We start from the raw sequence: 25,477 nt of genomic DNA, 5'->3' as shown, positions 1-25,477 counted from the left end.
TGAAATTTACATGAACAGCACATGCAATTTTAGAATTCTGGAAATACATGTACTTTAATACAGGTATGCTAAAGTGTGTTGAAACTAGCTTGAAAGATTTTTATTCATGCTGCTGCCACGTGCCTGCTTTCCAGAGTTCAAGAAACCTACCCCCAGAACTGTGGGGTCCGACATTCGCGGGAGCAGAGCAGACGCTGGACCCCACAGTTCTGGGGGTACACGAGACCGAGTTGACCTGAGGCGGAGTTGACTCGAGGCAAGTTGATTCCAGACCCATCAAGTTGGCGACTTCAAACCGATGAGTGTGCACTGTGTTTACATTGCCATGTTTCACCGGACCATCTCCGAATCTTTAAAAAAGCAATTTGTAGAGTCCAAGTTGCTCAGACTATTATTAACTGATCTACATCATCCTGATGCAGTTGTGTCAAATATCATTTCAAAAATTCAAATCACAGCAAATAAATGTCCCTCAGGACACATCACACCAGTCTGCGCATTGCATGGATTGTCCAGACATGTCATTCTTGATAAAATTTAGCTAACCTGCATCTTTGAATGGCCTACTCTTACAGCTGCACATGAGCACATCATCACACCCAACGACTTGCTTGGGCATAAACAATTTATAAGACGTGTGCAATTAATCTAAGTGGGCATATAGGCCTACTAAAGTTACTCATGTCATTTTAACAGAAATGGGCCTGACATGTACTGTAGCCATGCCTAGTTGATCCTAGTCCTACTACTAGTGAGTACTACTCCTAGGATTAGTCTCAACATGGTCTTTTCCTTTCTCCATGGTCTCAAGGACTAGGCCTATGAATATTATTCTTGTAAGTGTGGAATAATAAAAGCAAAACACATTGTACTTACTCCGTATCACGTAGGTGTGCCAGCGATTCCCCAGAGACTAATAATTTCTTACGTGTTGTCTAGATGATACACAAATAAAACGGATAAAAGCGACCACCATGCGGTCAGTATTACTACTAATTTCGGTACTGAGTACAATACTACTACTACCGTCACGCGAGCACGTGTGCCACCGCACCCACGTGTTGTGTGCAATGTCCGTAGTCAGTCCGCCATATAGGGTCCGTGACAAGACCCTGCTGGAATCGACTGCGCTCGCGTCGAGGGTGCAAGTGCCATGTGGTGAGTTTTTACATGAGAAATATGGCATCGGCAAGGACGTCATTATCGGGGGAAACAATACCAAAGATAATTTGTGGTCATACTATTTAGCGTCAACAGCATGACCCATTTAAGCAAGCATCAACGCTACCCCCAGAATAGTGGGGGTCCGACGTAGTTCTGGGGGTACATCAACGCAACAAGAATTCCCATGTACAAGATTAGGACCCAGCAGAGCAAGTGAACACAGCGCTCCGAGTTGTGATGTTGATTGTGACTCATGTGAAGTCGGCCGAGCATTGCAAAACTATTGAAAATGTTCACGGAGTCCCCAAACTGACATCGTTCTCGCGATTTTCCCAAGATTTGAGTGTTACTAATGACCATGTTTTCCTTATGGCTTTAGGAAAACTGTGAATGCTTTCATTGCCAGTGGAATACATTTGTGTTAGTCAGCTCCACACCTTGTGTTAATCACATCAATAATAAAAGAAAACAGGTGCCACAGTGGTAACAAATGTGTTGTTAGTGAACATGTGAAATACATGATTCAGTGTCCATTTTGAATAGTGCATGTTCAAAAGGCTGTATTTCTGTAACGTGCAATTGTACCTCATGTAAATGTTGTATTGCATCGACAAAAATTTCCAGAATACCTGTGTGAGCAGTTAGTTAACATTGACTGGTGTTACGCATAATATTATGAATTTTCATGAAAAAGTATGAAGTTTGAGGAGAAGGGTTCTGTTTTCTTGATACTCGGTGTTGGGAGGTCTGCTAGGGTATTCCCCATTATCTCATTATTAAAACAAAGACGATATATACCTGATCTGCATTCTTGTAGCGTGCACTAGACACAATACAGTGTAGGATTTCCTATTTCATGGCCCCCAAAATTAACTCAAAACTGAAGATATACCATTGTGAGACCAATTCCAGTCCCTGCTTCCTTTATTCTCCTTTCAAACTGTCAAAGTGGAACACTTCTAAAAAATAATCTACGTATTTCCACAATCACAAAATAGATAATCTGCCATTCTTATTTCTTCAACATGTGTTAATCATCTATGAAGAGAAGTTACCCTAGGCAAGTGACATCCATGGAACACTGTCCTCTCCTGTTGGTCTTTGGCAGAACCAAATGTGCAGTTCAATCAGGAGTTATTAACAGTACATGACCGGTAACCAGTGATGAGCTATACATCTAAAATAACACTGGCTGGTCTCCATTTATGGTAAGCCAAGCTTTGGCCATAAGCAAAGTGAAGTTCGACAGTGCCTCAAGACTTGCCTACATTACAGACCAGTTAATTTGCAATACCAGTACAAAGAAATAATACTGAAACTTGGGAGACAAATACGTGCTCAGCTTTTGGAATTATCAACCAACAGTACAATGTCATCTTTTTCTCTTTTTTTTTTGTCCGAAAGAAAAAGTTGCATTGCCACTGTGTGAAACCTTTTTGAGTGGATCTCGGTATGTATACAGGAAAATCTCAGCATTTGTTCCGTACCAGGAAATACGGACAGGTAACTATCTGATGAATTTCTGAATTTGTTAGTTACATGACCATCAAAAGTGTTAGTAGGGATCCAAATGTGCACTTGGTTATTAAGAAGATAAAGTCTAATACAGCAGAAGCCTCAAAAAGTCAATTCAGACTTTCAGACTTGTCTCTGTAATGTCAGGTACATGCTATAACAAAATGTAACAAAAATAGTCGAAATGGAACATGCGAATCAGTTTAAGTTAATAAACGCTTCCCACTCTTTACAATTTGGTGAGGCTACAAAAACATTTCCTTTGTAGAAAATAATCTGATGGTTGGCTAAGTTAATCCTCTAATGGAATGAAATACTTGCTGATCTGAACTTAAAAGCCTCCTGTCAATCGCCATTTAAGAGAGTTGTTTTCATGACCTGACCCAATCACAATAATTTAAAGAGCAGAAAATACACGTTTCCTTGCATTTCCTTTGCATTTCCACGTTGCACTGGGTTTTCAACCCGGAAAACCATGTTTCGCCACTACATTATACAACACTCCCACTCTACAACTTCTTTTGACATTCCACACATTTGCATTGTTGTGAATTTTCATGACATTAAATCTTCAACAACCAAAAAATTGACACTACGGTTAATAAAACAGTGGGTTTTAGTCTCTGTACTAGAACTCCAAAAGAAAACAACTGATCCCCTACAAAATTCAGTTCATTTGCCCGTTGCCAATACATGTCTCTCTAGTATACAGCTTTATTTAAAGTGGGCTTATTTCGATCAGTCTGCATACTTCAATAACCAAAAAATGGCAAGGTTTTTCTCTCTGTCTCAAATCTATGTCTTCAAATCTCATGACTGGCAAATTTAGATATCCCGGGACAAAGATGTGTGTCTAGTGCATATGTAGGATTCAGAAGATCTGTAAATGTGTGTCAACGAACAGATCAAAAGAATGATCTGAATTCTTGAACTACTTTTTCCTCACGGTTGGCAAGAAATACAAGCCAATATCTGAAAATCATACTAACCTGGTGCAGCCCATGCAAAGCCTAAAAAGTATTCAAAAAACACAGACCTGTTCACTTACGCTGTGACACCCCTGGTAAATCTTCGACTTCCATGAATCAGTGACTTACGTTTTAGAGTCGAACTTTACCAGATACGTTTGACAAATGGACAGATAATGCAGGGACATTAAAGCTCGTAAGCCTTCTTGATCATTTTGACATCCATTTCTAAATACTGAAGTTGTTACACCATTTTTTTTCTCTTCATTAATGTTTCATCATTTGCAGGGAATTCCTACAACATGCTTTTTTAATACATTTCTCAATACATTTTTTTAAACCACATTCAAATGCTGTTTCATGCAAAAAATTAATTTTGGATCTTGCCGATGTAAATTACTCACTTCAAAAATGCGTTGACAAAATAATTGTAACTCAAAGTTTTCCGTTAAGTACAGGTGCATCAAGTTAATTTTTTTAAGTGGTTTTCTGATACAATAACACAGCAACACAAAACCCATGTTATGCATATTCATGACAATTAATATTCATATGGTTTCATTCATAATTACATGTCATCAGTGACACAACCTATTGCATTTCACACTACTTCACAAAATAAAGCTAATTCATAGTCCACCCCCCCCGTGTAATAAAGCAAACGACCAAATGCTAAACTCAAAATCATTTATTTTCAAACAGCTTTAAAATTTCAGATCAATTTCTGACTATATGCTATCGAATCCAGGCACACCTTGGGATTTCAGCTTTCTTCCTTTTTTCAGTTTGATTTCAAGTTCTCACTCATTTTCTTCCCCACCTTATTACAATAAAATGCTAACTCCAGCAAAAAAGCAAAGGAAAAAAAACACTTAGTTACATCAACAGTTTCAAATAGCTTTAAAATTTCAGGTTAATTTTTAATTTGCTATCAAATCCAGGCAGACACTGAGGTTTCAGCTTGCTTCATTTTTTTCAGTATGATTTCGGGTTCTGCCTCATCTCTTTTTACGCTCACATAATATAAAATCCTGTTTTCAACATTGTGCGACTCGTTACGCAATCACACACAATTCTCTACAACAAACCATTCAAGAGATGAAGTCAAAGAGTACCTGGTCTCCTGAGTTAATGTTTGATTTACTGTCACCAGACCAAACACATTAATTTTATTGTTACACAATTTCTCACACAACTTGAAACTACAGAAATGAAAGAAAACAAAGCCTTGGTGATCAAGCTTCGATAGGAAATCAACACATGTACAAATTTCAGCTATTTTTTTTCCTTCACACTTAGAACTTCATCAAGTTAAAAAAATTTGTCTCTTGGACAACCTCGCAAAAGGTGCAAACAGGCATGATACTTCCAAGCAAAACAATGTAATATAGTTTAGTGCTCAAATTCAGGCAAGTACGACAAACACATCTTGAGACCAAATACTGCATATCAACATCATGTCAGAATCACTCTTGTTGGAAAATGCTGTTACAGTGAATGCCATGGAACCCTTGAAAATTTTAGGAACAATTAAATCTGCTTGGTCTTTCAATATAAGCTCCCTTCGTGAGTGCGCCCCCAGTGGGGGAAAAACTGTGCACAGATTCACAAGGCGAGGAAATCGGAGGCAACCTCTATCGACTCAATACACGTTTTTCGTAGTTTCAGTCTTATTCCTTGAGGCTCTCTCATAAACTGTACACTGGGCTGGCACCAGACTATTTTATGGTTTGCATGCCTTCCACACCTCCCTTTCAGTGTATTTTCAAATCTTGCTCCAAACACAAAGATGTACCTTTTTGTATGTTTATCCACAAATTTGAATTTGTTTCATCAGAATAGACAGGTGCTAGACTGCTACCGGTTTGTCTTGAATTCAAATCTCTTCACTCTCACTCTCAATTTTGAAACTCTCACCATGCTTTCAGTTCAACATGGTCGACCCATGAATACAGTGTCTACTGCATTCCGCTTGAGGCGTGACTGCGACCAAAGGGAATCAGTGGACGCACTCACGCACCCCTTTACGAGTTCGAGCTATTGCAGGACAGCCATAAACACCCCCTTAGTTCTCATGCAAAGCCCACGGCTGAACGGTAATGTGAAATTGCACAAGACACAACGTGAGAGCTATCCGCTCCGAGCGGATCAAAAGAGGGCGTGGGTTTTTCTTGGTACTCACTGCATTGGTGTGCCATGAAGCGCACAAGTATATGCGCGTTTGATGGGGAGCACGTTGAGTAGGCGTGACTACTTTACTGCGGCATGTATGGTCTCTGCGTACACGCAAAATGCGTGCAAGAACCCGTTTGTATCCACCTGTCTTTCTTTTACCGATTGATGGTGCACTTCAGCACAGGGCGGACAGGAGAGACATTAAGCGTCCAAGAAAGTTGAGAGTTTTAAGTGGCTTTCTGAAATAGTCACATGAAAAAAAAAGGGGCTGCGATTGCAGAAAGCAGAACAATTTTCTTCCTCGATCAGATATATATTTACTTTGGTTGGTAGAGGCTCGATTTGATCCTCCAACAGGTATGCTTGTCTGAAGTGGGCTTTGAACCTCCCCTGACGAGCTTGGTTGTAAGCTCTCACAAGCGCACATTTCTGCATCGCCGAATGATGACGACCATTCTCTGTTCTGATCAAGCCCACTCCAAGTCCCAGAATCACAACCGGGCCCAAACAAAAGATGTACAGTCAATACTTCTAACCCCTCCCCCTTAATTGGCTAATCTCACGTGCGGAAGGCCTCGATCAAGCCCACTCCAAGTCCCAGAATCACAACCGGGCCCAAACAAAAGATGTACAGTCAATACTTCTAACCCCTCCCCCTTAATTGGCTAATCTCACGTGCGGAAGGCCTCGATCTTGTCGATGAAGTTGTCAAGCTTGGGCTCGCTGCGGAAGGGCTCCTTGAGGTGGAAAAGCTTGACCTTCTCGGCGTCCTGGTACGAGTCGATCACCTTCCAGTGCTGGAAGAGACGCCAGGCGTTTCGCAACGTGTCCATGGCACAGCTCTCGGCTAGAGGAACACAGATGACCCCGAGAAGTGTAACACAGATGACCCCGAGAAGTGTAACACAGATGCAATAATTTAATATCGTTTTTTTGGCATTGGGGGATGTCAATTTTTGTACCGGTACTGGACATTTTGCCCTACACCAACGAGTATTTCTGAACACTGTATAATCAAGCTGACCGAGGGCATGTGAAAAAAATTAATAAATGAAAAATGAAAAGCCTAACTTCGGCAAGCTTACTCGACTCCCTCTCGAGTAAGCTGTTGGTTTTTCACAAACTTTCCCTCAACAGTATACAGCGTACAGTGTATGCTGTATGCAGTGTTTATAGATTCATGTTGGCACAGGGCCAAAAAAACAAATACAATAAAAAAGAAGTGTTATTCAAGCGCTTGAATTAGTCACAGCTGTCGGTCCTCATTGAAGCCAAATAGCAAATTTTTCACACACTCTGGCTACAATACTGAACAACTGGCCAACAGTTTTATTGAGCATTGCCTCAAGTCATAAGAGGCTCCCAAATGTGTAGTTGGCTGAAACTTTGGGTACTCTTTCAAATTACCCAGGTGGAAGCCTGCTCAATTCCACAATAAAGGATAAATTCAACAGCCAATGTGCCAGAGGTTCACCAACTTCATCTAATTGTTTAAATTTAAATTTGCCAGCTGAGACAAAACCTTGGCGCTTGAAAACAAAACTGCCATTGTGGGCAGGGTTTGGGCTGGGCCGAGTGGGGGCGAGGCTGCATGGTATCAGGGCAGGGTGGATGTTTCAAAGTTCTTCCAACCTACCGTAAACGGCCAAGCCCTTGGAGACGCGGTCCTGCGCGTACTCGCTGACTATACTGGAGAACTCGGCCTCTGGCAGATCCCGATCCAGCAGGCGTACCAGATTGCAGGCGGTCAGCCAGTAGCCCTCGATCAGGGGGCCCAAGACACTCTGGAAAAAGAACAGCTTCTGGAGCTGCTCTGGGCACACATTGACCTGAGGTGGGACAGAAAAGCATGTAAAGGTCTAGACATTATTCCAGTTCAACATAAGTGATGGTTCCATGGATGCAAATGATTTTGATCTGGCTTTCTGCAAATTTGAGAACTAGTTTTCATTATTATCAGGTTTTTTCCATGGTTATATTCACCCCAAAAAGGCAGCTTATCTTGCACGTTTACAAGGCTCTACATAAAAAAGGTGTGGGCCGAATTTACGATCTGATAAACAATTCACCAAACTGCTTTGATAACGGCCTGATTTGGTAAAAAACCATGCAATAAGCAATGAATACAGGTGGCACAGTTTTTCTTAAAAGAGGTGCGCTGAAGCTAACAGATTCTTGCCTGCTGCCTGCAGATTCAAGTCACAAGAGGGCCCTCTTCAGAGGACCCATCTTACCGTGATCTGCTCCTCCTTGGTGCAGATGCCATAGTCATCTTCGTCATCGTCATCAAGGCTGAAAGCGGTTGACGCCGCCACCCGCCTTGCCCACCTGCTGTCCTGGCTTCCACTGCCCTTCCCTACGTCCTGCTGACCAAGCGGACAATAAAATTTTAGCCATAAATCTGTTCCAGTTCTGGAGTTGGGGGGGGGAGTAAATTGTGTACCGTGCAAGTAAGGCTTCGCAAGGTCAAATCTGGCGGATTCTCTCCCACTTGTAACACTGAGGACCCTCCTTATTTCGGATGCATCTGTCATTGAGTAAAAAGTTGCCCGTCCTTGCATTTCCCGTATGGTTAATGACAGCCCACTGACAACCATCCAAGAAATAGTGCGATTACCCTCAAGAATGCTGCACTTGTTACTTCTGACCAAAGGTTTTGACAAAACTTCTCCTCACCTGTTCTGACAGGATGATCTCACTGACGATCAGCTTGTCTAAAGCATCAGATAAGGCAGTGACCAAACAACCGCAAGGCTGCAAACAGAAAAACCCCAAAACAAACGTTGAGAAATTGATTCTACTTGGATCAGAAGTTTTAAATAAAGGACAGTGAGCCATATCCAAGTACTTTAAACGCTGGCAAAGTCGGTCCAGAGATACAGTTACATATAAAACAGCAACTTCTACATTAAATTGGGCTTCATGATCCTTCAAGGGTAATGCTCAACTCCAGTCTCCCCATTTTTTGTGAAGAAAAATGTTTTGGGAAGTTCGGGTTCCAGATCCAAGTGCTAATCTTGCAAAGTAACTTCATTTTCTCCCTTGATTCTAGGGAAGCTCGTTCCTTACGGGCACAAAGATGAACTCAAACTGTAGCAGGTCGCACAGCTCCAACGCTTTGCTCATGACCTTTTCCTTGGACAGGGTGACCTTGTTGCGCTGGCCGGGGCTCAGTGTGTGCATCTCCTGATTGGCTACTGCTATCACTGCGTTTGCTGTGAAGGGCAAGAGAACGACCCATCAGGACTCGGGTTATGACGCCATCCACACGTTCACACAAAGCCAGCGTTGGAATCCCAACAAATCCCACACAAGTCAAAGTTGCAGGCTATTCATATGATGTGCACCAAAGGTGCCTCGTTATCATTATACCTCTGCTACTTTTGGCCAGAGTGGTGATTTGACTTACGATGAGGCTTTCACTGAAACATCAACAATCAAACACCTCAAGGTTAAACACTCATGACCATATAACTCAACTCACCGATCACCGACTCCAGCAGGAAGACCGAAATGACCGAGTTGCTGTAGTAACTCAGCACAAAGACCTCGGGCAGCTCCATGTTGGGCACCACCATGCGTGCCGCCGCTGCCTCCCCTTTCTCCACCCCTCCCTCCGCCGCCTTCGACGGCGTGGCCTTCCTCTTGCCCTCCTGGCTGCTCTCCGTCTCACTGACCACATCCGGGTGCAGTTTGCGGGGCTGGGTGGTGACCAGGTCTGGGCCAAGCAGGGCCAAGGCGTGTCGCACCACTGTCTGCATCTCGCCCGAGAAGCCCACGTCTCTGCCCCGCCCGGTGATCTCCCCCTTCATCCACTCTGCTTCTCGCACCAGTTCGCCAAACTCCACACCCTTGGGTAGGGAAGGGATAGGGGAGAGGACAGGGAGGGGGACAGGGAGGGGGAAGAACAAAAAAAGGGGAGCAGACAAAAACATCAATAACTGGATTTCCATACATGTCTTCACCAATTGCTCTTATGTTTTCGCCAAAGCTGTATATACGGCTTTCGTGTCACACGACACTGCAATTCCTACTGTTCATTTAACATCTCCAGAGTTGTATTTAGAGCCGTTTTTTCAGAACCCTGCGGCTGCGATGTTTGATGCAATGGTTAACAGCTCTGCGACAACGATGAATGACAGGTTCTGAAAGACAAGTGGCGAGGGAGTTGTTGTCTTAATCCTGACCTGTAGAGGGCGCTCTTCACTGATACCATGGGGAGACACACACCCACACCAACAAACCACTTTTTTTAATCAATAACTCAGCTTAAAGGGTTTGGAGATGTAGTCTCGTCCACTATCGAGGTCTTGGGAAGGTGGAGAACTTAAGCAAAATGAGGACAATTCTTACTTGTCTGTGCTTCGTCATGAGGAGAAAGGACACCAGGTTAGTGCTCATAATACTGTTGACTCTGACTGCATCTATGGTATAAAGAATCCACAAGGACTGTAAAGTTTAGATTCAAAGAATAAATAATTAGAAAAAAACAACTGGTCTGCCCTTTTAGTGTTAATACAATTTCTGTGATAACAGAGGACACAATTTTGGGCGAATTTGATGAAACAATCATGACAAAGCAATTCAAATTATGTGGCAACATGGTAGGCAAGTAAACATGGCAACAGATGCCTTGAGATAAAAATGGAAAACGGTGCAATGAATAACACACGGAGTGGCCTCATCCAAGTTAATTTGTTACGGAGTGGCCTCATCCAAGTTAATTTGTCAAAGTGGTCACTCCTCTTTGATGTGAAGCTCGAACTGACCGTAGACAATGTGCTCGGCCAGCCCCCTGATCAGCTGCCGCTGGTCCTCCACCACCACGTCCGTGCCGTAGAGCGAGTGATCACTGACCGTCTTTTTCAGCACAGGATGGGGGTGGGGACGGTTGGTGCTGTGGGCGGAGAGGTCACTGGTGTAAGGGGAGGGCATCTGGGCTGTCTCCAGATACTCCTGAAATAACAACAGGCAGGGGTATTGCATGGAAGACCTTTTTCCGGGGGGGAGGGGGGAGAATCTGGGTTCACGTCTAATCTAGGTCAAGATGTGATCTCCTCCGTTACATTTAGGAAGGGGTCTTTATCCACCCCATTTTCCGTTTAAGTTTGATTTGTGAAATCACATGTCTCTTGATCTCCAGGTACTGGTACTTGTTCTCTTCTCCTTTGCGACACTTCACTTTGTGTCAAAAATTCTGCGCTAGGCTCCTCTTGCCAAATGACTGACACATCATTTTGCTGGTGGTCAGGTGGTTGCCGTCTTACTGGAACACTTTAGTAACAAGTTTTAAGTAGTACAGTGTGTAATATCAACTTAATGTCAAGGCATAAGTCACTTGGATCTCTAATGCTGAAGTCACACGACAGAATGTCATTCCATGTACAATGTGTGAAAAGACCACAGATTTCAAAATAATCTGAAATCGACGTACATTCATGGAGCGTAACCTTCACAAGACACGTATGCTGCGACACAGGATCTACAGAAATAAGACGGGTGGGGAGGGCATACCTTCAGTGAAAATGGTTCCGCAAAGTCCACCCTGACTTGGCCAAACTTGGAAGAAAAGACTTTCCAGATGCCTCTCAGCGCTCCAACAAAGGTCTCTCTCCTTTTGGGCCGTCCCTGAGAGGCAGAAGAGAATTGAAAATGTGATTCCCTCACTGATGTTTAAGCAAAGACGGGCCAGCCCCTCCATGGAGTGGACTCCACTTCCTTGCTGATGAAATTCAGAATTCTCTACCTTGCGGGATAACCCAAAACTTACAGCGATTTCGTTTTCCTGACAATTCCAAGAATAACAGCTACATAAAGCATGATGCAACAAAAAAAATCTGTTTATAGGATTGAGCTTAGTGAATACTGCTGTTTTATTGAGTTCCGGCATGTAATTTCTTTCTACATAGCCTGTAAGATTTTATGGATGGCAAGTTCAACAAGGTACTAACATTCAGCCAAAAATGACCATAAATTGAATTTGGAACAAGTTCAACTCTGCATTTTAAAACGTTGATCGCATTACTGTGCCCCATCCATGGAAAATACGGCACCAAATCTAAGGGCTGCATGTAGGTTGATTACGCCTTGGGGAAAAAAACACATAAATGTACAACAAATCTGTGGCATTTGGGGATGAGATGAACGGCGGACTCGAAACCTACCAATTGCTCGTTAGTGAAGTTTCCGTCGAGAATCTTGTCGTAGCCCACCGAGGCGGGAACCAAAAAAGCGTCCGAGATGACACCTGAGAGGCCAAAAACAGAGCGGCTAGAAGCAGAGTAAGACAAGTAAAATGGTCTGTGCATTCTGCAGATCACATCTTATAAAAGGAGGGAAAATGTAGACTCAAAGAAGTGACGCTGCTTCAACTAGCTAGTAACGGTAGCTTACAAAATGTTGCCAAATCATGAAAAACTCACCGTCATAATAAGCGTCCACAATCACGGATAACAGACCTCCCTTGGGGGCCAGGGCTTTGCCACTTCGCGACCTCCCTCCCTCTGGAAAATGGACATGGTTACATTATTTAATAATTGATACTTCTGCTGACAAACCACATAAAATAGATAACCACCCAATTTCCTGTCCTTTTCGGTGGAAAGGACTTGAAATTAGTGACTTCAACTCACAGTGCATGATTCGTTACAACATACTAGTCTATAGGAAGAAGATCACCAGGGTTTTGGGCCAGAAACCATGCAAATATGCAAATCCTGAGCAAAAATAAATGACGACACAGGCACCACTGAAGTTACGCCGAAACTCACCGATGAAAAATTCGATGTTTTGATTACATCTCAAGGCCTCCTCCATGTACTAGAGAGGAAAAAGTAAGACAGCAGCCAGTGAAATTATTTGCAGCACAGGCAAAAATGCAAGATGAGCACAGAATGATCCTGACTGTTACCCAAAACGACAACATGACACATGCTTATCCCACCTCTGCCACCATTTCTGTACTTACCGTGTGCAAAACCGCCCGATAAACATGATCCTTCTTGCCAACCTCTTTATCCAACTTTCGTTTGATGAAGAACCCTCCTAGCTTTTTCATAATCCATCTGAAAGGGAAAGACACAGGATTAGAGAATTTATTTGATAGAAGAAAAATAAGAGTTATGATAAAAATAGGAGACATATCCCTGATCAATTTGAGAAACTATCACAAAGGCTAACAAAATAACGCAACAGTCACTGTCAGCTTAAAAGAACAGTGTAATTCTATTAACACTTTCAGTACACATGGTTTCAAATATCAGAACATAACACAGACATGAATCTCTACCTCACCAATAGTCCACTGCAACATTTATGCAGGCAAAAAATTACTGGCAGTTTAATACTTATGATCTAGTTTTGAACGACCACAACTTAAAATACACTAGTAGAAATTTCAAGTCATGCCAATTTTTTTTGCTCTGTTATTGCACTCAATATATCCAGGCTACTTGAAGAAACCAATGCCAAGTTTCCTGCTCACCCAAACACGGGGATGTTGAGGTTGTCTCCCGCCGCAACAAACGGCACCTGGATGCCGTAGATGTACAGGATGAATGACATCAAGACATAGTCCAGGTGACTCCGGTGAGTTGGCATAATCACCAGGGGTACCCCCTCCTAGAAAGATACGGGCAAATCACACATTACGGTTACGAGAAAAAAATTCTTTCCCATGTTGGACTTTTTGTGGTAAGACGAGGTATCTTCTTTTCAAATGACAAAAACTGCATAAAGTTTGCTGCAAGACCTTTCACATCACAAAGTCAAAACAAGTTTCACAAATTATAAATTTCGAATAATTTTGTTCGCCGATTTTTAAGCACCTCTCTAGCCATGTACATGTACATGGCATGCTCCTCTAACAATTAGCATAGCGCATGATAAGCAACATTGTGCATAGCCAGCTGGTGTCTTATCAACCGTTTAAGACCAACCACGGCGGGTTCTCGACCAACAGAAGTGACTTTTTGTCGTCAGGACCTTTCTTTACGAATACGAAACGAAAAGCAGAATTTTCTCCTGACCTTGGCGGCCCGTTTCAGCATCTCCATCTGGCCTTGGTGGACGTTCACACACAGCAGTATCATTCCGAGGACCTTCAGGAGCACCCAGCCCGTTAACCTGACGAGGAAGAGGGAGCAAACAATGGTGATAAAGGCCACAAACTTGAAGTCTTGAACAATACCACACAACAAAAAGCTACAGCACACCATGCAGTCACTCAACCGTAGTACAAGAGAGTATGGTGGCCTCCGTTCCAGCCACATTCTGAGCATTCTTAAATGTCTGCAATAGTGAACAGGAGGTCCTGAATTCCTGTGAGCTGAGTAAAAAGAGCTGAGAGCTGAGCTGAGTAAAAGCTTTTGAATTTTGAAAACTCTTGGACAACACCATGTGTACAGTGTACAAATTTATTAATAAACATTGGTCTATGCAAAACCCATGGTTAGAAGTTAACCTGAGAAATCCAAGCACTATCAAAAGAGCTGAAGACAAGACTTTTTCTAAAGGGATTTCAAGGGCGAGGTTTTGGGGATAAAGAAAGAGTTTAAGGGCATCTCGCACAAAGACTGTTACTATGACAACAATAAGATACTGTGACTTTTCTGAGTAACATGGGCGAGTTCTCTCTCAAAATTACGCCCGGCGAACCTGTTCTGAGAATAATGACCCCAATCCCTTCACAGGCACAAATATGTACCACAAAGCTGTTATTACATAAGGCCGGTATTACTCCAGATCCGATTAACGATTATTCATTTTCCTTAAAACGATAAAACAGACACGAAACAGAAGACAAAGGCACAGACATCCAAATTTTGCATCATACATTACGTAAGACTTCACAGAACTGCTATAACTAGGTCTAGACATCCAAGGTAATTTCAAACGTAAACACAGAAGAGGCGGTGCATTACGTAAACTCTGGGCAAGGCCAGGTGCACACCCCTTGTTTAGTTTTTTTAGGGTCATCCTGTGACAAACAAGAGTGAGATTTGAAGAACGGCCAAATGCCCCCCCCAAAAACATGCAATGTGTAGGGATGAGGGTCCGCAAAGACCACAGCACGCATTCAGAGTTGACAGCTTTGATAAAACACTCCCTCTTCACTGCGCGGTCAGCAGGTGCAAGTACATGTATGTACATGTACGTGAACACAGAACAGTAGGAGCCGTGCAAGTCCTTAGGGTTTCACATTGTGTACCCAAACAGTAGCATTCCACTGTATTCCAGCACGAGTAAGAACAGAAGAATGCACACTCTAAACCACAATCAGCACAAGTCCTGCATTCCCTCTCTTGACAGTTTGGAGATCTATAAATCCTTGTAAGTTATAGTTTCATCCAGCCATGCCAAACAGAATTATCTACACGTATCCTGAACACATTTTAAATAAAAATCCAGAAATTCTCAGAAACCTGCGCAAGTCTCATCCCTGTGTAACACAATGTGGTCAACGATGGTACTAAGTACGATCTCGGAGGTGGGAACTTAGCCATCAACAAGTCGTAATTGATTTCAGGATGGATTTTCAGCTGAACGTTTGTATCCAAAAGAAAAATATACACCTCTTGGGTACATTGACCTTGTTTGGAAGTAGACTCAAAACCCTCAAATAAGTCTGAATGCCTAAAAAACAATGTACTGCTACCCACCGGTAACCACGCACAGTTTGCTGCCAAAGTGCAAACAGAAACAGTCATTGCCAGTGAACCATCCAGGATAATAAAGTTGCACTACCCTGGGAATACCAAACACCCCCCCGACCTTCAACACTAGATGAAAATCTGACCAGTCATTAATTACAGACAGTCTAGCCAACAGCCCCCCTCTCCCCCAACTTGAAGGTGAACCAGCAACGAACACTTGTGTTGGGTAAAACTGACTGTGGGGATAATGGCACTGAGTGCTCAATACACTGGCGAGGAATGATACAGGAAGTTCAGTCACCCAAGGAATGGACAAAACATGGCCATCTGTCCAGGTTACATTATGGCGAGTTAAGCGACCTGAAACAGCCCTACATGATGAATACATGGAAACCCTCTATGAAGTCAGGTACATCTGCGCTCTTATGTTGGAACTCACTGTGCACCAACATCCCTACACGTGTGGGCACTACCAGAAAAGATCTGCCTTTGATTCACACTATGAGATAAACTGACCAACCAGAAGTCCCATTTGATTCAAACTGAATGAAGTTGCCGCACATACATGTAGTTTTTAAAATCATGACAATTTTTGTTTGAAGTTTAAGTTCACAATCACTGTGAACAAATGCTAGCCGATGAGGTGCCCTGTTCAGTTTGAGTGATGCTGATGTGGCCCCGTAATATGGATTCCAATCACAAAAACCTGTTGTCAGGCTGAAAAGTTTAACTATCCTTGGTTCACTTCAATGATTCACCGCTACAGCTAGAGACCCAGCTGCAAACATCAACTGCTGTTGAACTATTCAGTATGTAATTCCCAGGCAAGGGCCTGCCCCATTTCACCTAACTCGCTGGCATTGAGATCAACAAGTGTGTTTTCAAGTGCATGTATTAATGTTGAACGGGGATCTTATCTGGCAGCCCTGAAAAGATACTGAAGCGGATTACGTGAAATCAATCGTAATCCCAGCTTAATTTAGTAAAAATCTTATTATTATTGCGTATCTGTAATCTGTAAAGTATGTTAGAAAAAGTATGATTCAAATGTCCACAAAAGCTACTGAGAATGTCTCGGTAGTTTTTAACTTTGTCCCATTTTGTCATCTGAGGAACTGCAAATACGTAGCATATGTTATGAATTAAGTAGGCTTATTGATACAGATATATGTATGCTGCACAGACTAACCGAAATGAGATATTTGTTCCAATATGCTAGTTTGACATTTCAAAAGATACATGTACATGTAAGTTCATTCAAGACCAAGGAAAGCGATCTTGAACATGTTCAGCACGTGTGAGTTGGCCTATGAATCGCCGATAGGGCGGACGTTGTCCGCGCATACAACTGTACCAGAGTATCTTCTAGCGTGCTTCATTTTGTGCATGCGCTGCTGCTGGAACAGCAAACTAGCTCAGTCTGAAGACAATCTTGAAAGCAATGTATTCTGCAAAGTCTAAGCGTACAAGTTAGACTGATTAACTGTTCACCTTCCGTTAAAATCCATTTGCTGACACTGCACGTTCAGCAACTTCGGTTCCATCTGTTTGCTGATCTCAACTTCAACTCTTGGAGGAACTTCCGTTTCAAATGGTTTACCAACTACAAGATTTCTAATGCACAAATCTGAATTTCTATCGTCAAAGTCAGTCTTGTCTTTCATCGAAGTTTATTCCCGGCTAAAATACGATGAGATGGATTTCGGTATCATGATTCTGTAGTATGACATTGTCACATGACAATTACTGATACGTGAATCGTCAGACTCCTAAACACTCAGTCACTGGGGCAATGCACAAGCACTCGCAGCAAACAAAACTATGTCCCTTAAAATTGGAGGAACAAAACGTTGACGACGATCTTGCCCTATTGAGTTCTCTGGCTGAAAAATCTTTCAAAACAAACAGGAGTAAAATTGGCATCCAAGCCAGAGACTCATTAATTTTATGAGGCTCACGTTGATGCCATCAAACTTCTGCAACGTCCACAGTCGTGTTTGTGCACAACATGAAAAGCAAACAACTTGATCACCAAGTCAACAAAATGTACCAGCTTGTGAGTGGACAGTGGACAGGAGAGACTAACTTTCACAAAGACATGAATGTTTGTTTTGTATGCGCTGCTCATGAGACAACATTGCTCCCCTTCTGCAAACACCGTCTGCCCGGGCAAACAATTGCGGTTTCCAGACAGAAAACAAACACAAGATAAACGAAAGACGTGGTCTGAAAATCAGATACCTGTCACTACAATCCCCCCCCCCACAAGACAATGCAAAACAAACCAAAATGTGATTCACAACTTACTACAGGCAGAGTTGCAGTAGAAAAGGCAATCACTTGACTCAAACTTTAATACATGAACAGTGAAATTAACATTCTCTTCATTATGAAGAAAAAAAATAAATCACTCCTACGACATAAACATCCACCATATAAATACCATCCTTCTTACTTCCAGGAAGACGCAATGTCAAAAGTCAATACAAAATACCTGCATCGGAAATCGTGTGAGAATTTTCCACTTGGCATAATCTTAACTCCATCAACCCCTTCTCCTACTGTATGCTTACCTCAAGACCACATTGGACAACGACGCTGCCATACTCTCAAGCGCCTTGCCCGCCCTGTGGGCGTGACGCTGTAATGCCTTCTTGTACTCAAACTCCTCCTTCGCCCTGCCTGCAGCGCACGAAATCAAACGAGCAGGGAAACTGATTCAACTTCAAAGAAACTCGAACAAAATCCCCTCGAAAGAGAGATCTGTCTTCCATTTTTGAGGTTTTTCAACTTACATCGTGGCCACATTTTCACACTCCGTCAAAATAAAACATGCCATGAAATATTTAACTTTAACCATTAGTACACAAGTATAGGTGCGAGTAAATTCCTTTTTATGGTTAGATTAAAGCTGCAGACCGATCAAATATAGGATGGCCTACATGCATTCTGACAACTAAAAAAAAAAAAAAACCATTGGCGTAGTAATAAACCTACCTTCTGAATCTGATATTGCACCTTTATGAATTGCCGCAGACACCCTGGAACCAGAAGCCAAGCAAAAAGAACCATTCAGAGTTTGGATAGTGGCAATCAAGTTTTCTCACTGCTAATTGTACAGGGCTGAATAGCCCACAGCACAGATGTTGGTTGCATTTATGGACAGTTTATAAACCTGTTAATATTCAAGCAATTTTCAGCTGCAACAGGTGCGGGCACAAGTCTTGGTGCGGGGGTGACATGGAAGAGAGGTAAATTTTGCCAGAATGGAGTCAATTCCCCTTCTATTCAGCTTCTATGTACCAGTAAGAATGCCATGCTCAAAGCACCAATGTCTCCCCCTTTCAACACAAACAAGGGTTACTGCTCTCCCCAGAAGACAAACAAGTACACACGAACAAATACAACATGCATACTCAACACAAGCAGATATCCTCTCTGCTGCCGCATTCCTAAGCGGCTTACCCGTGTCAGAACATGAAATACGTAGAGCAGCTGGAGGCCAAATCAAGGCACGTACGTACCTCCTGCTGGCTAGCACCTCCTTGGCCAGCTTGCCAGCCGAAGGGTAAGCGTAGTTAACACCTTCCGAATACGCTATATAGATATGTGGGAAGAACCTGGCAATTAGGCCTCTCCTGTGGGTGGAGACAAATCGACAAATAAAAGCAGACCTTAGAATGACTCCTTTTTAACGTCTCATTACTTGAAATAAAAAGCATGAAAAGCAGGGGCAGAAAAGACACGTGTGTACGGCCAATTCCACCAAGCTGTGAGACAAAAACTAGCATATGTACAATGTATGTACTAAATAAACTTTAATATTACATGCACATGTAAGCAAATGCCAGCTGTACCACAGCAACAGTTCTCCCCTCCCCCCCTCCCAAAAAAATTACATGCTATTAAATTAAACAACATACGTGTAACTATTCAACTGGGTCTACATTTCACCATCCTACATACACATGTATGTATGCGTGTATGCAGAATTACATTAGAAAGTTTCCAGACCTTCGAAAGAAGCTCCTTGTGTTTCTCTCTCTATTCTTAAGCTTATGCCCGTCATTTTCTTGATCAGAGATTGACCAGAAATTAGCCTACAAAATGGGAGCACAATGTGCCCGGCGACGCGCAGTAATTGCAAGCACACCGCGTCCAGCGGTCTGGCCTGGGGCTTGCGTTTGACTACATCCTGACTAAGCCAGGTCACGACCCCGAGACCGGGTGTTGCAACATAGGAAACGGGTATTACCACATGCCCAGCCAAGTGGGCAAGGACAAGGGGGGAAATGCACAAGTGCAGGCACTGAAACCATGGCCAACCGCAAGCACGGAAACTCCACTGTCACTGTGTGTGTGTGGTACATGTATCTTGCTCAATGCAGTGTGTGCATGTCCGGCCCACAGTCTTGTACAGGGCACTGCCCCTGGACAGAGACAGTAAATTGACTAGACAATATGGGCTAATAAATTATCTTCTTTTGAAAACTGAATTTACCAACTTTCAACTCCACACGATATGTATATTTGTTTTATTTCAAAAAAAGAAAATTTCAGCAGTTTTTGGTACACTTTCAACCTTTGGGCAGTGTACATGTTGTTATAGTACATGTGCCTGTGTAAACAAATGGAATGGACTAAGATTATCTGTGGCCATGCAATAAATGTCTCTATAAATCTCTAAGTTGCTGGTACAGGTGGGTGAAAAAAGGTTTACTTCCTGTTACACAGCGTCAAAAACAGGGTAGGTATGAATGATATATTTGGCACTTTTTTTTCACACTGATCCAGTGAGCAGAAAAGTGTAAACCCGTTAAAAACACCAACGGCAGGAGAGATTACGCGGCATTAGTTTCAAATTAAATGAACAAATCTTGAAAGGAAACAAGTTGCATGCATAAACCCGTTGACCCCTTTCTGCACTGCACTTAAACTCCAATTTTTTGTTACGCCTTTCCAATACAACAGTCTACCAAAATCCTTGCACCATCAAAATAGGGGAGGTCAGTAAATAACAAGAACTATTTCTTAGGCCTTTTTCGTGTCCAAATTGCAATGCCTCATTGGAACGAGAAAAACAAACAAACAAACAAACAAAAATTACAACACATTTGAAGGGGTGGGAGTTGAAGCCCCAAATAATCCAAATCCACGATGCATTTATTTCACCCACCTTGGTTTATTGAATTTTAAGACATTTCGGAACCCCATGGAAGGTATGTCTGAAGTAAACAACATCTCCTGGAGAAGGGGGGAAAAAAAACACAAAAACAAAACCAAATCAGGAAGAGGCATCGTCAAGGTGCAAAGCGTTACACTGATTTGATGGCAAAGACATCAAACCATCAGCCCTGCAGAGCTCTGCCACACTGATGAAAACCAAAGTTTTATTGCACTTCTACGCCGGTGCTTGGCAAAGTCCCCGCACTGGGGTATCACTCTTTGCTTTGTCCACAAGAATGGGCCTGTGTAATGATTCCTGAGAATTGTTAACTTATAGAGGGCTTCAAAGAGTTTCTGGCAAAAAAAAAACACCAGGTGTTATATAGGAATCATTTATAAAGGAAAGCAAGAAGAAGAAAGACCCAATGGTATCAATTGTAATGTTACAAGAACACATAAGCAGGTTAAATGAAATCTTCTCTTTGACAAAATATCTGTTTCCTTAAAACAAATTCCTTGTTTAGAAGATGTAGTCCCTATAACTCAGAGGAACAATAGTTGATTCTGGCACAATCTTTTTAATGATCATGGTTTTTGCAAGTCCTCTGGACTAATGATTGCATTCAGTAGGCAATGAATCGTTATCTTTGTAAGGTGTGGGTGGCTGTAGGGTGGGAAGCACAGGCCCCTTCAAAGTGATACCCTGAAATCTCTCCAAGGTATTAATGCTGATAACATTCTCAAAAGTGAACCCTGGCCATGTCGTCAACAGATGTGAATCAAGCCGAGAAATCGTCCATGATAGCAATTGACCAAAAAAAATATATATATATATATGCTCCCAATCGCAGACAAAGAAGGACATAAGTAAGATCACATTTTGAACTAGCACGTTTGCTTCACGTGAAATATATATCCATAAATATACATTCAAACAAACATCTTCAAACATACTGCAGACCCACTCACATGCAAGCGGGTGTGCGCATGAGCAACCCCAAAAAATTTCGAAACCTCTTTTTTTAACTTTCCTTATTGAGGCAAACTGTGATAACAAGCACAAAAACCGGACCTTGTTCCCATAATCGACATGTCCGCATTAATCAGGAAAAAGATCTATTGCTGACTAGCCGACACAAAACTGTTCACAGCCCAGACAAAGAGTATACATAACATCACTTTCTGAACGAGTATTAAGGTGATTTGTCACACTGATACTGAGGGCACACACGTATTTCGGATTGCGCAACAGACAGTAAACACAGACATCTAGAATGGTCCTTCCAAACTTGGCAGCAATCCAAAACCAAAATCTTACACAAAAAAACAAATTAAAAAATGCACACTTTTAGCATTTTTTTTATATAACATTTAGAGTTTGTTGCCCTTCATCGATAGTTGATTAGAACACTGCATATTGAGGTTGTCCAAAAAGTCCCAAAAGCCCTGGGACAACACCCAGTCCCCAAAAAAGCCTCTAAGCTTATAGATTTCTGCACCTGTACCAGTATATATGTCTGTCAGTGGACGACAACAAACTTCCACCCCCCAAAAATAAAATTAATTAAAACAAAATAACTCCCCAGAATACAAAACGTCACATCTTAAAAATAAAGTTTGGCTATGATAGCAAATGAAGGAATTAAAGTTTGAACATCTGGTCTCTATCACCTAGAATCGGGGGACGGGGGCCGAAGAGAGGGAAGATCAACTTGACTGCACACAAACCCACATGTACGCGAGCAAGTGTAAAAAGGGCTTTAAAATCATGGGGCCATCTCCAATATTTCTTTTGAGGTGGGCTTAAAAACATCCAGCTGATGTTTGGGATAAATATATACTTTTCACAACCGAAATGCATGCTTAAATGTGACCGGCTCCACAAAAATGGGTAATATGGGACTTTTTTTCAAACTGAGTTACAGGCACATTTGAATTGGTCACATCATAAGCTTTAATTTGGTGTAGGTTTGAACCCTGTGGCATTTTGCAATCTGGAGATGTATTGATTTTAGCGTAATCATATCATACACATTAACAGAATTGCTTCCTAGATAAAGCCCTTTAAACACAGCAAGTGGAAAAAGAAATCAGCCAAGAAAAAAGTCTCTTGAATATCCATAGCAACAGTTAGGTTTCTCGTATGAATTGTGAAAGTACTGATATAATAGAAGCCAATAAACCAAGAAGTAAAAAATCACCCTGTCTACATAAAAAAAGTTGTTAGCGTGAATCAGCACAGTGTCCCTTAATACCCTTTTTGCAGAGCAGGTCAGAAATGGACTTACATGTACATGTATAGGAGTATTGACTGTTTTTCCCCCATGAACTCCATGTACATGAACATGTGCATAAGTACATGTAGGCCTCTATAGATCCTCTCGTTTTTGGACAAGCTACAACTGGCAATTAACGCTACACTATACAAAGCCCGATTTGTACATGTATCTGCCCACCTTTTTAAAAAACCTTTTCTCAGATGAAAATGAGATAAAGGGGGAGGGATGTACAGTACAGGGTGTATTGTGAGTCTCTCTTATCCTACATTTCATGCCAACACCGCTGGCCAGTGTGTATTCCCCATTGTGCAAATCTTCAGCCAACAATGATGGGCTAGTTGGAAAAAGCTGTTGGCATTTTGCTGGGTTTCACACACAATGGAGGATTTCCCAGTGTGGTTTTGTCTCCCAAAGCTAAGCACACACACCCAACTGGGTGATGGATATCGAATTTGAATATAATGGGGCCACCATCTCCTTGGAAACTTGTAACCACAAGACTAGCAAGATTACGTAATGCAATTCTCTGACTACAGCTAATTATATATAACAGGTTTGCCCTTACCCAACGTATATTAATAAGCACTGTATGCTCAGTGCTTGTCCGAGAGCTTGCGAAAAAACCTCACAAGCTTACTCGGGTGGGACTCGAACCCACGACCTCCTGCTTACTAGTGCAGATGTCTTAACCACTCGACCACCGAGCTTGCTGGGGTCGGCTGACTACAGCTACTAAGCAGGATTGTGGCTTGATGAGTCATATCATCTGAGCCATGTGCATTGCAATCAACCCACAAAGTGCATGTCCACTCACCCTGCTTCCACCGTTACAAGTTGCGCAACACTTCCCCATGAAAGGCCGCTGGCCCCCTGTCGTCTCGTAAAACGCCGGCGGCGTGTACTTGAAACGAGCCAGCTCTGGCACAAGATCCTACCAACACACAAACAGACGAAAAGGGACTGAAGTCAGAGATCACATTTCAGTTTAAACTCTCCACAAACGAAACCTGAAATTATTCGCTGGTCAAGAGACCTCGCTGAAGAAGCCAGGCGTGGGCGCGCTGAAGGAAATTCAGATTTCCTGCGCATGAAGAAAAAAACCCGGTTCTTGGCCTGTGATAGGTTCATCGCTTGTCCACAGTTGCCATAGCAAGCTTAAACTGTGACCTCTACTAACTAAACAGCTGCCCCGTATTTTCCTCTTGAGGACATGTAGTCTGACACTCTAACTCATTCGTCAGTGATTCACTGTGTAACTATCCTTTGAATATTCGTGAAGTCAATCAGGAACGGTCGATATCGCTAGAAAAAAATATCAATACTTTCAGCACTATTCATAATCCCTTCCGACATCTATCAAGTAAAAAGCCAAAGTCAACCTTTCCTTTGGTTCCAGTAAATAAAACAAAACTAGCATAATGGTATTAACCGTACATGATGACATGAAATCTAACTGTAAATTTTTTAAGATTGTCAGTAGGCAAACTTTTAAGCCACTAGTCTGAGGGGCAAAAGCGTCTATAATGCAACATTTTTTATTTATTCGCACATTCCATTTATTCTATTCGTAAGTATTTGGTCACATGGACTTACCAGTACACTTACAACACTTTTCAAAAACTGTCCAGGTGCCCGTGTGGTAATTTGTAAACAGTTAATAAGCTTTCATGTTCAAGTTGACTTCTACCGTGACATGTGTAGTGTGGTCACAAGATATGGAGGGCTTGACATTTCAGTCCTAGCAGAATCTTTCTCAAAGGCAAAATGACAAGTAGACAGGACTCACAAGCAACCGAGGAATCGACCAAGCTGTGAAGCATGTGTGTGCGTAGCATAGTGTTTAATAAGATTGCGACACTGTTCTTTAAACTGTCTCCCTAAAGTCCACTTACCAGTGATGGCGGCTGCGACGATTTCCCTGACCGTCTTCTCCGTCTCTCTGGCTTGTCGTCCCTGATTTTGTCGTTCCACTGTTTCTTGCCGCTGGGCATCACTGCAGGCATCATTGTGGTCCTCGTTGGAGAGTTCTGTGAGGTCTGCGAGGCAGGATTCGCTTTGCTCTCCCACTTGCGGTAGACTTCCTCCATCCTTTCTAAGTCCATCTTACTGATCTTAATTCCTATGTGGAGAAGTGAGCACACATGTACAGCATCTGAGGTGCATTATATCAGTAGCAGAGCCAGTTCGGCACAGTTAGTAAACGGACACACCACAAAAATCTTTGCAAGGAAGGGCTTGCCTCTGATGAAAAGATTTTTGATTTTTCAAACACTACGCTACCTGTATGTTCAACTTCAGGTGACTGTCAAACAGAATGTACATGTATGTGGAGTATTGTGACAAACCTTAAAATGTGACCCGGTGAAAAATTTCACGATTCCATAGTACCAAATCAAATGTATTGTTACAGCTGTGGAGAGCCTTACAAATCACACAGGTTGGACTAGGCAAATAATTTATAACTCCAGATCAAAGTTGCCTTGGCTTTTTGCGCACAACTTTTTACCTGGGGAGGGGGACTCATCATTAAATCTTCATTATCCCTAACCCACTACGC

General features: G+C 42.3%; 1 protein-coding gene across 5 annotated transcripts in view; it reads right to left on the bottom strand.

Annotated features, from left to right (window-relative positions):
* Positions 1–2,070: 2,070 nt before the first annotated feature.
* Positions 2,071–25,477, bottom strand: part of gpam (glycerol-3-phosphate acyltransferase, mitochondrial) — a 34,020-nt gene continuing 10,613 nt past the window's right edge. For 4 of the 5 annotated variants that reach the window (XM_022242569.2, XM_022242574.2, XM_022242571.2 and 1 more), the window contains exons 2-22: positions 24,813–25,039; positions 23,735–23,851; positions 20,652–20,719; positions 19,000–19,113; positions 18,473–18,516; positions 18,049–18,157; positions 13,850–13,946; positions 13,306–13,442; positions 12,790–12,886; positions 12,593–12,641; positions 12,245–12,325; positions 11,987–12,069; positions 11,337–11,450; positions 10,592–10,778; positions 10,176–10,246; positions 9,307–9,673; positions 8,892–9,037; positions 8,499–8,576; positions 8,057–8,188; positions 7,459–7,651; positions 2,071–6,669 (exon numbers count right to left, since the gene is read on the bottom strand). In XM_022242569.2, coding sequence (XP_022098261.2) covers positions 6,494–6,669; positions 7,459–7,651; positions 8,057–8,188; positions 8,499–8,576; positions 8,892–9,037; positions 9,307–9,673; positions 10,176–10,246; positions 10,592–10,778; positions 11,337–11,450; positions 11,987–12,069; positions 12,245–12,325; positions 12,593–12,641; positions 12,790–12,886; positions 13,306–13,442; positions 13,850–13,946; positions 18,049–18,157; positions 18,473–18,516; positions 19,000–19,113; positions 20,652–20,719; positions 23,735–23,851; positions 24,813–25,039 — 2,687 coding nt within the window. In that variant the 3' untranslated portion in view covers positions 2,071–6,493. The remainder of the gene's footprint in view (positions 6,670–7,458; positions 7,652–8,056; positions 8,189–8,498; positions 8,577–8,891; positions 9,038–9,306; positions 9,674–10,175; positions 10,247–10,591; positions 10,779–11,336; positions 11,451–11,986; positions 12,070–12,244; positions 12,326–12,592; positions 12,642–12,789; positions 12,887–13,305; positions 13,443–13,849; positions 13,947–18,048; positions 18,158–18,472; positions 18,517–18,999; positions 19,114–20,651; positions 20,720–23,734; positions 23,852–24,812; positions 25,040–25,477) is intronic. The other variant, XM_087144896.1, reaches the window with a different exon arrangement.

The sequence above is a fragment of the Acanthaster planci genome, linkage group LG13 (assembly GCF_054643075.1).
Source record: "Acanthaster planci isolate LZ-2023a linkage group LG13, COTS_SCS, whole genome shotgun sequence".
Lineage (NCBI taxonomy): Eukaryota > Metazoa > Echinodermata > Asteroidea > Valvatida > Acanthasteridae > Acanthaster > Acanthaster planci.
The sequence above is the reverse complement of the archived record's forward strand: the minus strand, read 5'-3'. Positions and strand labels throughout refer to the sequence as shown.